Here is a 12,233-nt window from a genome sequence, read left to right as displayed (position 1 = left end):
GACAAAGAGCTTTATAGCTCATCGGATTCCTCCTCCAGTCTGAATAAACATTCTGATTCATGGAAACCTCAAACACGGCCGGAATGAAAGTATTTTATTGCAACTCCCTGTTGTCGGCAGAGGGCGGTCCAGGATAATGGCCATGGTTGTACTGTATGTACTATGCTCTCCGCCTTCAACCAGTGTGGCAAAGTATGGTCAAACAACTCCCACGACCCGCACGGCATGGGAAGGCCCTCATGCAGCAGCGGAGTGACAAAAGCAGTGCACGTGTGCGTTAAACACAATGTTGTTGTTTATGCGGTGCTGCGTCCGTTGCCACGAGTGCAGCAGCGCAAACAACAACAACTCAAAGACGCCCGTCGATAACGCTGCCCTCGTAGCAAACAAAAAAAATATAACAGGCGACGTTTCGGGCAATGGCCCTTCTCCATGTGGCTTCGGAAGGCCATTGCCCACGACGTCAACTGCTACCTTCATGGCTGATGAAAAACGCCACCGATCGGAACGTCACCTATCTCAAGAGACGTGTGTTACCTTCCAGGGTCAGTGTCCTCGACGATTGAGGTTTATCGCGCACGTGCTGCAAGGCGCTGCCGTGAAGGTGCGTTCCACACAGCGGCCTGTTTCGTGACGGAAATACCACTTTTCTACACGAATGCCAACGCTGTTTTTGCCCAATGTTTTAATAAGACAAATCTCCATGCAAGAACGCTGACTTGGCCATCGCTGGAACGGCCGTCGCGGGCGGCCGACATCTTCATTATTCTTCCCCCGCCGATAACCGGACGTCGCGATTCAACGGCAACGATGGAGATGAGAACGCACGTTAAAAAAAAAAAAGAAAACCTCGAACCAGCGGGCCACTCCCTGCTGCGCCGCGGGAGAAACCGACGACCCATCGGCCACCGATTTCGGACAGCAGCAAAAGCGATCGACTAAAAAAAAGATACGCAAGCGGCGAGGGGGGGGGGGAGGGAGGGAGACATCCCCGAGACCCGGCAGCAGCACCACGTAACGAACGACGGGGAGACGCAGACGCTAAACCCCGTCCGTCCGGCTCTCCCCAGCTCCACTCAGAAGAACTTGACTCCTTTCCCGTCGCCGATTGACATGACCTCGGCGCGTCCCTCTTCCTGCAGGCTCTCCAACGCTCGCAGAAGCAGCCACTCATCCAGCCCGTGGAACTCTGAGCGCACACGCGCACGCAAGATATTTAGTAAACATTTTTTTTTACTTGATTACTTACAGATCTTTAGTCAATCCACTGCTGGGTGAAGGCGTCCCGACGCCGCGTTGGTCACGGGAGTTGTTGGGGCCAAACCCCCAAAAGTTTAGGGATTAATTAGCTCTGGCGATAGGCAGATTTACCACCATCATCACTGTGCCACGCACAAACACACTCACACACACGCACATCAGCCAGGTCCCCTATCCCCCGACCCTTACTCAGGGATGAAGAATCAATGACTCAAGGGCTGGACTTCAATTGACACGGGGCGTTACGACATTAGGCGCTTCAAAATACTCGAGGGAAATATTGTCGATACTTTGTTTAGACCTGGTTACAACACTGTGTTTCTAATTTAGCACGCTCAGTCACCTGTCATCTTGCAAGTAATTCTGAGCACAGTAAACCCATGCAGTCCAAGGATGATACAAAGTTGAGAATTAGGAAGCCACTGGAGCTATGCACTTTCAAATCAAGATTGAAAAAAATGTTTTTTCCAACTGCTTTTGGTGATTTTATTTTGTTGTCCTTCCCCCGCGCACCTCCGATTAGCACGGTTGGCTACGTACGGTGCAAAAGTGGCCTAGCCAGTCTCCAGACCTTAATCCCATAGAAAATCTGTGGAGGGAGCTGAAGGTTCGAGTTGCCAAACGTCAGCCTCGAAACCTTAATGACTTGGAGAAGACCTGCAAAGAGGAGTGGGACAAAATCCCTCCTGAGATGTGTGCAAACCTGGTGGCCAACTACAAAAAACGTCTGACCTCTGTGATTGCCAACAAGGGTTTTGCCACCAAGTACTAAGTCATGTTTTGCAGAGGGGTCAAATACTTATTTCCCTCATGCAAATCAATTTATAACATTTTTGACATGCGTTTTTCTGGATTTTTTTGTTGTTATTCTGTCTCTCACTGTTAAAATAAACCTACAATTAAAATGATAGACTGATCATTTCTTTGTCAGTGGGCAAACGTACAAAACGAGCAGGGGATCAAATACTTTTTTCCCTCACTGTATAACATGATGAATGTATTATCGAACACATTTTGTTATAACGCAGATCAGAACAGAACTACGTCGCGCGAGTAGGAATAAGCGGTCGCACGGCCGCCTCGGCATGGCATCACACAAGGCGGGATGCTGCTGGATGCTTCTAGATGCTACCCACGTGCCTCGGTCTTTGTTCCGCCTGCGTTACACATCTCACCTGTTATCACGGACTGTATTTTTTAGTCTATATTATTTATTATAACGCCATTTTTTCCATAACGCGATGTTCTTCAAGAACACAGCTACTCTCACCGCGTTACAGGAGAACAAGCCCGTATTTGCAAGTGCAATTGGGCCCTCGGGAAGGATGAGACCACCCACCGTTGCCCCGCGTCTCCAACGCGGACCCCGAGCGCACGTTACCTTCTCTGGCCGTGTCTTCCCCGTGCGTGAGCTCGTACAGCGTGCACACCGTGTTCGACATCCCAGACTTCATCACCTGAGAACAAGCGCCGCAGATGGAGCCCACGTAAGACCGTTGGGGCAAGTGCTGCGAGCGACTACGTCAGTGACCGGATGAGTGAATGGGTCAAGCGAGCGGGTCAATGGGTGGTTGCGTGCGTGAGCCAATCGCCGAGTGAGTGAGTGAGTGAACGACTTGGGTGAGTGGGTGAGAGAGGGTCAGTACTTACCCACTGGTGGATTAGCTTCCCCCACTCCTCAGGCCGTCTCCACATGATCAGACACCGAGTCCTGGTCTTGTCCTGCCACTCTACACTGCCTGCCACGCAGTAGCACAACCACACGGACACCACAATGGACACACAGGCAGCACGCTCGCTCACGCACGACTCGCACAAACGCACGCGACACAAAGGGGCATTCACTCGCGCTCGCACAGGACTCGCAGGATCAGGATCTTAGTGTATCCCGGAGAAATCCGATGAGCTGTCAAGCTCTTTTTCACAGATGTCTAGAAGTTACAACGACAATACAAAAATGGATGGGGAGTGCAAAGTCTAGGAAAGGTAAACAAATCACTAAGAGTAAGGTACAGTAAACACCTTGGATTGCGAGTAACTTGGCCTGCGAGTGTTTTGCAAGACGAGCAAACATTTGTAAATGAATATTAATTTGATAAACGAGCGAGGTTCTTGCAATACGAGCAGTGTACATGTATACGCTTTGTCTGCCGAGCGTCACGTGATCACAACTGACGTACGAGTGCTTTGGATTACAAACACGTTTCCGGAACGAATTATGTTCGCAATCCAAGGTTTTACTGCATACGAGTGCAATTTGCAACAGCTAAACAGCAGCAAAAACAGTCCCATACCACACCAAGGCAACACCACACCGTCCCTCAGTAAAACTGCACGTTAAAATGTAACCATCGATAAACGGGTAAGGATGAACGTTGGAGCTCACAGTCACACGCGACACATTCACTCACTCGCATCGGACACACAAAGTCCACACGACACACGGGACATGAGGCGCGCACTAAACGCACGTACCGCCACACAGGACCCACACTGAACGCACGCACGCACACACACACACCACTCTTACCTCTCTTCCTCAGCTCATCCATGATGATGTTAATCATCTCAAGTGACAGCTTCCCTGCAACTGTAGTTAAGGAAAACCTCAGATTCACATGGATACTTTAGTTCACTCCGTGTGATCCTTTCGAGATTCAATACCCTCGTGTCTCGAGAACAGTGGTAGAAAAGACAAGTGATGTTCATTTTGCAACGTAGCTCTATGTACCATTAAAGATCACGGGCATTGGGACTAAAAAGCATATGATGTAGCGGCAGACGCAATGTAACTTGGCCAAACTACTGGTTAGCTTGCCACGACATCACATTTTTTTATGGTACGATACTGAATACGTATTCACGATATGGCGATCGTCGTGATATCGGTTTCCCAAATGACCGCATGGTTCACCACGCGATCAGTGCGCCCGGCGTTCCGCAGCACGGCTGTTTCTGCAGTGGAAAAACAAACAAAAAACTGAACTGTTTTTATTGTACCGGGCAAGGCCCACTGACCTAATACGTAAGCTCTGTTTTCAGAAGCGACCTGGCCACAAATGACCACTCACCGCAGTGGCTTATCACGTGGGAATTTATAGCTGCCAAATGCTCGAAAAGCGTGATGTTGATTCTAAATGTGCAGGGGAAAAACTGAAGGACCCAGAGGAAAAAAAAAAAAATCACACGACCACACGCAGAGAAAGAGAGACGCGCAAACTTCAAATATACAGCAGGTGTCAGGGTCGAACCCACGACCTCCTGTATACCGGATGAGGGAGTTGACGTCTCACCACTACTTCCTGAGCAAAGCTGGGTTGGCTCGGAGTGCGTGGGAAGATTCCTTCGTGGGAGGAAGCTGATGGGAGGAAGACTGCCCCAACACGGCTCGGTTGTGCAGTGGAAAAGGGGTGAAGGTGGTGGGGGTTGGTGGCGAGGGGGACCACAAGGATACGGTGGATGGTCTTGTTGTGGAAGAGGGCGCTGTCTTGTACCTCCAGCACGTCCATGGTGAAGATGCGCTCTGCTCGGCAGTAGTCGAGCACCAGGGAGCACCAGGCGGACAGCTGCTTCTGGCGCGTGTCCGCATTGGGCTGCAGCCTGCAGGCGTGTCAACGTGTCAACGTGTTAACGTGTCAACGTGTTAACGTGTCAACGCAACGGTAGTAAGCGCGCTCGTTCGCCCAGTCGCTCGCTCGTTCGCCCAGTCGTTCGCCCGCTCGCTCAATCGCTCGCCCACACACTCACCCAAAGGCCCGCTCCCACAAATGAATTTGCTCTATATGACTCACATGAAGACGGAAGGGAAGATTCACGGAGAAAGACTCCGGCAGAGACATTCAGAGAGGTCAGACTGACGGAGGGGACTCACGTGAAGAAGGAACGACTCAGAGAGGTCGACTCACGTGAAGCAGGAACGACTCAGTGAGGTCGACTCACGTGTAGAAGGAACTAAGAGGTCGACTCACGTGTAGAAGGGGCGACTCAGAGAGGTCGACTCACGTGTAGAAGGAACTGAGAGGTCGACTCACGTGTAGAAGGGGCGACTCAGAGGTCGACTCACGTGTAGAAGGAACTGAGAGGTCGACTCACGTGTAGAAGGAACTCAGAGGTCGACTCACGTGTAGAAGGAACTGAGAGGTCGACTCACGTGTAGAAAGAACTGAGAGGTCGACTCACGTGTAGAAGGGGCGACTCAGAGAGGTCGACTCACGTGTAGAAGGGACTGAGAGAGGTCGACTCACGTGTAGAAGGAACTGAGAGAGGTCGACTCACGTGTATAAGGGCGACTCAGGGAGGTCGACTCACGTGTAGAAGGGCGACTCAGGGAGGTCGACTCACGTGTAGAAGGGACTGAGAGGTCGACTCACGTGTATAAGGGGCGACTCAGAGGTCGACTCACGTGTAGAAGGAACTGAGAGAGGTCGACTCACGTGTATAAGGGCGACTCAGCGAGGTCGACTCACGTGTATAAGGGCGACTCAAGAGGTCGACTCACGTGTAGAAGGGGCGACTCAAGAGGTCGACTCACGTGTATAAGGGCGACTCAGCGAGGTCGACTCACGTGTATAAGGGCGACTCAAGAGGTCGACTCACGTGTATAAGGGGCGACTCAGCGAGGTCGACTCACGTGTAGAAGGGAGGGAAGCGGTGTTGCCAGGGGAAGCTGAAACTCATGTCGGCCGAATCCCTTCCGCCCGCGTCCCCCACGACGAAGGTCCCCTCGCGCCCCGATTGCAGAGCGATTGAATTTGGTTCCGAGAGATTTTAGGTTCCGGCCCCCCCCCCCCTATGGTCCCATTGGGTACCGACGTAGTGAAACGCCGTGCCACGGCTGTCAAATCCTTATCAGTGCCAACCTCATTACACACCAACTCAGATCTTATTGGTCACCCCGTGCCCCTATAGAGTTCAACACAGACACTCACCACTAGTACACTCACTCACCACTAGTACACTCACCACTAGTACACTCACCACTACACACCTGTCAACCCCTTATCAGTGCCAACATTATTACACACCAACTCAGATCTTATTGGTCACCCCGTGCCCCTATAGAGTTCAATACAGACACTCACCGCTAGTACACTCACCACTTGTACACTCACTCACCACTAGTACACTCACTCACCACTAGTACACTCACCACTAGTACACTCACCACTACACAGCTGTCAACCCCCTTGTCAGCGCCAACCTCATTACACACCAACTCAGATCTTATTGGTCACCCCGTGCCCCTATAGAGTTCAACACAGATACTCACCACTAGTACACTCACCACTTGTACACTCACTCACCACTAGTACACTCACTCACCTCTAGTACACTCACCACTAGTACATTCACCACTACACTCACCACTAGTACACTCACCACTTGTACACTCACCACTAGTACACTCACCACTACACACCTGTCAACCCCTTATCAGTGCCAACATTATTACACACCAACTCAGATCTTATTGGTCACCCCGTGCCCCTATAGAGTTCAACACAGATACTCACCACTACACTCACCACTAGTACACTCACCACTAGTAAGTACACTCACTCACCACTAGTACACTCACCACTACACAGCTGTCAACCCCTTATCAGTGCCAACCTCATTACACACCAACTCAGATCTTATTGGTCACCCCGTGCCCCTATAGAGTTCAACACAGACACTCACCGCTAGTACACTCACCACTTGTACACTCACCACTAGTACACTCACCACTACACACCTGTCAACCCCTTATCAGTGCCAACATTATTACACACCAACTCAGATCTTATTGGTCACCCCGTGCCCCTATAGAGTTCAACACAGATACTCACCACTACACTCACCACTAGTACACTCACCACTAGTAAGTACACTCACTCACCACTAGTACACTCACCACTACACAGCTGTCAACCCCTTATCAGTGCCAACCTCATTACACACCAACTCAGATCTTATTGGTCACCCCGTGCCCCTATAGAGTTCAACACAGATACTCACCACTTGTACACTCACCACTAGTACACTCACCACTAGTAAGTACACTCACTCACCACTAGTACACTCACCACTTGTACACTCACTCACCACTACACTCACCACTAGTACACTCACCACTAGTACACTCACCACTACACACCTGTCAACCCCTTATCAGTGCCAACATTATTACACACCAACTCAGATGTTATTGGTCACCCCGTGCCCCTATAGAGTTCAACACAGATACTCACCACTACACTCACCACTTGTACACGCACTCACCACTACACTCACCACTAGTACACTCACTCACCACTAGTACACTCACCACTAGTACACTCACCACTAGTACACTCACCACTAGTACACTCACCACTACACACCTGTCAACCCCTTATCAGTGCCAACCTCATTACACACCAACTCAGATCTTATTGGTCACCCCGTGCCCCTATAGAGTTCAACACAGACACTCACCACTACACGCACCACTTGTACACTCACTCACCACTACACTCACCACTAGTACACTCACCACTGCTACACTCACCACTAGTACACTCACCACTACACACCTGTCAACCCCTTATCAGTGCCAACATTATTACACACCAACTCAGATGTTATTGGTCACCCCGTGCCCCTATAGAGTTCAACACAGATACTCACCACTACACTCACCACTTGTACACTCACTCACCACTACACTCACCACTAGTACACTCACTCACCACTAGTACACTCACCACTGCTACACTCACCACTAGTACACTCACCACTAGTACACTCACCACTAGTACTCTCACCACTACACACCTGTCAACCCCTTATCAGTGCCAACCTCATTACACACCAACTCAGATCTTATTGGTCACCCCGTGCCCCTATAGAGTTCAACACAGACACTCACCACTACACGCACCACTTGTACACTCACTCACCACTACACTCACCACTAGTACACTCACTTACCACTAGTACACTCACCACTGCTACACTCACCACTAGTACACTCACCACTACACACCTGTCAACCCCTTATCAGTGCCAACATTATTACACACCAACTCAGATGTTATTGGTCACCCCGTGCCCCTATAGAGTTCAACACAGATACTCACCACTACACTCACCACTTGTACACGCACTCACCACTAGTACACTCACCACTAGTACACTCACCACTACACTCACCACTTGTACACTCACCACTAGTACACTCACTCACCACTAGTACACTCACCACTAGTACATTCACCACTAAACTCACCACTAGTACACTCACCACTACACTCACCAATTGTACACTCACCACTAGTACACTCACCACTACACACCTGTCAACCCCCTTGTCAGTGCCAACCTCATTACACACCAACTCAGATGTTATTGGTCACCCCGTGCCCCTATAGAGTTCAACACAGACACTCACCACTACACTCACCACTTGTACACTCACTCACCACTAGTACACTCACCACTAGTACACTCACCACTACACTCACCACTACACTCACCACTTGTACACTCACTCACCACTAGTACACTCACCACTAGTACATTCACCACTACACTCACCACTTGTACACTCACCACTAGTACACTCACCACTAGTACACTCACCACTACACAGCTGTCAACCCCCTTATCAGTGCCGACCTCATTACACACCAACTCAGATGTTATTGGTCACCCCGTGCCCCTATAGAGTTCAACACAGACACTCACCACTACACTCACCACTTGTACACTCACTCACCACTAGTACACTCACCACTACACTAACCACTAGTACACTCAACACTTGTACACTCACTCACCACTAGTACACTCACCACTACACTCACCACTAGTACATTCACCACTACACTCACCACTACTACACTCACGACTAGTACACTCACCACTACACTCACCACTAGTACACTCACCACTACTCACCACTAGTACACTCACCACTACTACACTCGCTACTCACCACTAGTACACTCACCACTACATACCTGTCAACCCCTTATCAGTGCCAACCTTATTACAGACCAACTCACACATTTTTGGTCCGTGCCCCTTAAATCTCAACGTTCATCCTAAAAAGTCCCATCACAAGGGAGAAACACGAACAAAAAGGCATTGTTGTTGTTGCCTGGACTGAAACGTCTGTACCTGACAACTCAAATGTCCCTCACCAGTCATTACTCATACATAGAAGTAATGACTGATGATCTAGTTAGTCAGTAGGGGAGGGTTGGTATTGTAGCTGGCTAGTTGGTTAGTGGGAGGGCTGTACTGTAGCTGGCTAATTGGTTAGTGAGAGGGCTGGTACTGTAGCTGGCTAGTTGGTTAGTGGGAGGGCTGGTACTGTGGCTGACTAGTTGGTTAGTGAGAGGGATGGTACTGTAGCTGGCTAGTTGGTTAGTGAGAGGGCTGGTACTGTAGCTGGCTAGTTGGTTAGTGGGAGGGCTGGTACTGTGGCTGACTAGTTGGTTAGTGAGAGGGCTGGTACTGTAGCTGGTTAGTTGGTTAGTGGGAGGGCTGGTACTGTAGCTGGCTAGTTGGTTAGTGAGAGGGCTGGTACTGTAGCTGGCTAGTTGGTTAGTGGGAGTGCTGGTACTGTAGCTGGCTAGTTGGTTAGTGGGAGGACTGGTACTGTAGCTGGCTAGTTGGTTAGTGAGAGGACTGGTACTGTAGCTGGCTAGTTGGTTAGTGGGAGGGCTGGTACTGTAGCTGGCTAGTTGGTTAGTGGGAGTGCTGGTACTGTAGCTGGCTAGTTGGTTAGTGAGAGGGCTGGTACTGTAGCTGGCTAGTTGGTTAGTGAGAGGGCTGGTACTGTAGCTGGCTAGTTGGTTAGTGGGAGGGTTGGTACTGTAGCTGGCTAGTTGGTTAGTGGGAGGGCTGGTACTGTAGCTGGCTAGTTGGTTAGTGGGAGGGCTGGTACTGTAGCTGGCTAGTTGGTTAGTGGGAGGGTTGGTACTGTAGCTGGCTAGTTGGTTAGTGGGAGGGCTGGTACTGTAGCTGGCTAGTTAGTGAAGGGTTGGTACTGTAGCTGGCTAGTTGGTTAGTGAGAGGGCTGGTACTGTGGCTGGCTAGTTAGTGAGAGGGCTGGTACTGTAGCTGGCTAGTTAGTGAGAGGGTTGGTACTGTGGCTGGCTAGTTGGTTAGTGGGAGGGTTGGTACTGTAGCTGGCTAGTAGGTTAGTGGGAGGGCTGGTACTGTAGCTGGCTAGTTGGTTAGTGGGGTTGGTACTGTAGCTGGCTAGTAGGTTAGTGGGAGGGTTGGTACTGTAGCTGGCTAGTTGGTTAGTGGGAGGGCTGGTACTGTAGCTGGCTAGTTGGTTAGTGAGAGGGTTGGTACTGTGGCTGGCTAGTTGTTTAGTAGGAGGGTTGGTATTGTAGCTGGCTAGTTGGTTAGTGGGAGGGCTGGTACTGTAGCTGGCTAGTTAGTTAGTGGGAGGGCTGGTACTGTAGCTGGCTAGTTGGTTAGTGGGAGGACTGGTACTGTAGCTGGCTAGTTGGTTAGTGAGAGAGCTGGTACTGTAGCTGGCTAGTTGGTTAGTAGGAGAGCTGGTACTGTAGCTGGCTAGTTAGTTAGTGATAGGGCTGGTACTGTAGCTGGCTAGTTAGTGGGAGGGCTGGTACTGTAGCTGGCTAGTTGGTTAGTGGGAGGGCTGGTACTGTAGCTGGCTAGTTGGTTAGTGAGAGGGCTGGTACTGTAGCTGGCTAGTTGGTTAGTGGGAGGGCTGGTACTGTAGCTGGCTAGTTGGTTAGTGGGAGGGCTGGTACTGTAGCTGGCTAGTTGGTTAGTGAGAGGGCTGGTACTGTAGCTGGCTAGTTGGTTAGTGGGAGGGCTGGTACTGTAGCTGGCTAGTTGGTTAGAGGGCTGGTACTGTAGCTGGCTAGTTGTTTAGTGGGAGGGCTGGTACTGTAGCTGGCTAGTTGGTTAGTGAGAGGGCTGGTACTGTAGCTGGCTAGTTGGTTAGTGGGAGGGTTGGTACTGTAGCTGGCTAGTTGGTTAGTGGGAGGGCTGGTACTGTAGCTGGCTAGTTGGTTAGTGGGAGGGCTGGTACTGTAGCTGGCTAGTTGGTTAGTGGGAGGGTTGGTACTGTAGCTGGCTAGTTGGTTAGTGGGAGGGCTGGTACTGTAGCTGGCTAGTTAGTGAGAGGGTTGGTACTGTAGCTGGCTAGTTGGTTAGTGAGAGGGCTGGTACTGTGGCTGGCTAGTTGGTTAGTGAGAGGGCTGGTACTGTGGCTGGCTAGTTGGTTAGTGGGAGGGTTGGTACTGTAGCTGGCTAGTTGGTTAGTGGGAGGGCTGGTACTGTAGCTGGCTAGTTGGTTAGTGGGAGGGCTGGTACTGTAGCTGGCTAGTTGGTTAGTGGGAGGGTTGGTACTGTAGCTGGCTAGTTGGTTAGTGGGAGGGCTGGTACTGTAGCTGGCTAGTTAGTGAGAGGGTTGGTACTGTAGCTGGCTAGTTGGTTAGTGAGAGGGCTGGTACTGTGGCTGGCTAGTTGGTTAGTGAGAGGGCTGGTACTGTGGCTGGCTAGTTGGTTAGTGGGAGGGCTGGTACTGTAGCTGGCTAGTAGGTTAGTGGGAGGGCTGGTACTGTAGCTGGCTAGTTGGTTAGTGGGGTTGGTACTGTAGCTGGCTAGTAGGTTAGTGGGAGGGTTGGTACTGTAGCTGGCTAGTTGGTCAGTGGGAGGGTTGGTACTGTAGCTGGCTAGTTTGTTAGTAGGAGGGTTGGTACTGTAGCTGGCTAGTTGGTTAGTGGGGTTGGTACTGTAGCTGGCTAGTAGGTTAGTGGGAGGGTTGGTACTGTAGCTGGCTAGTTGGTCAGTGGGAGGGTTGGTACTGTAGCTGGCTAGTTGGTTAGTAGGAGGGTTGGTACTGTAGCTGGCTAGTTGGTTAGTAGGAGGGTTGGTACTGTAGCTGGCTAGTTAGTTAGTGGGAGGGTTGGTACTGTAGCTGGCTAGTTGGTTAGTGGGAGGGCTGGTACTGTAGC

The 12,233-nt window shown here is 50.7% G+C and overlaps 1 protein-coding gene across 1 annotated transcript; it reads right to left on the bottom strand.

The window, feature by feature from the left end:
• Positions 1-79: 79 nt before the first annotated feature.
• Positions 80-6,015, bottom strand: VPS25 (vacuolar protein sorting 25 homolog). Its single transcript, XM_032975399.2, has 6 exons — positions 5,891-6,015; positions 4,715-4,860; positions 3,791-3,844; positions 2,911-2,999; positions 2,642-2,717; positions 80-1,189 (listed from the first exon to the last, which is right to left on the bottom strand). The coding sequence occupies exons 1-6, from the start codon at positions 5,935-5,937 to the stop codon at positions 1,077-1,079; spliced, it is 525 nt and encodes a 174-aa protein (XP_032831290.1). The 5' UTR covers positions 5,938-6,015; the 3' UTR covers positions 80-1,076.
• Positions 6,016-12,233: the final 6,218 nt, after the last annotated feature.

This window comes from Petromyzon marinus, chromosome 56 (genome assembly GCF_048934315.1).
Source record: "Petromyzon marinus isolate PM22_M1 ecotype Great Lakes invasive population chromosome 56, UKy_Petmar_22M1.pri1.0, whole genome shotgun sequence".
NCBI lineage: Eukaryota > Metazoa > Chordata > Hyperoartia > Petromyzontiformes > Petromyzontidae > Petromyzon > Petromyzon marinus.
The sequence above is the reverse complement of the archived record's forward strand: the minus strand, read 5'-3'. Positions and strand labels throughout refer to the sequence as shown.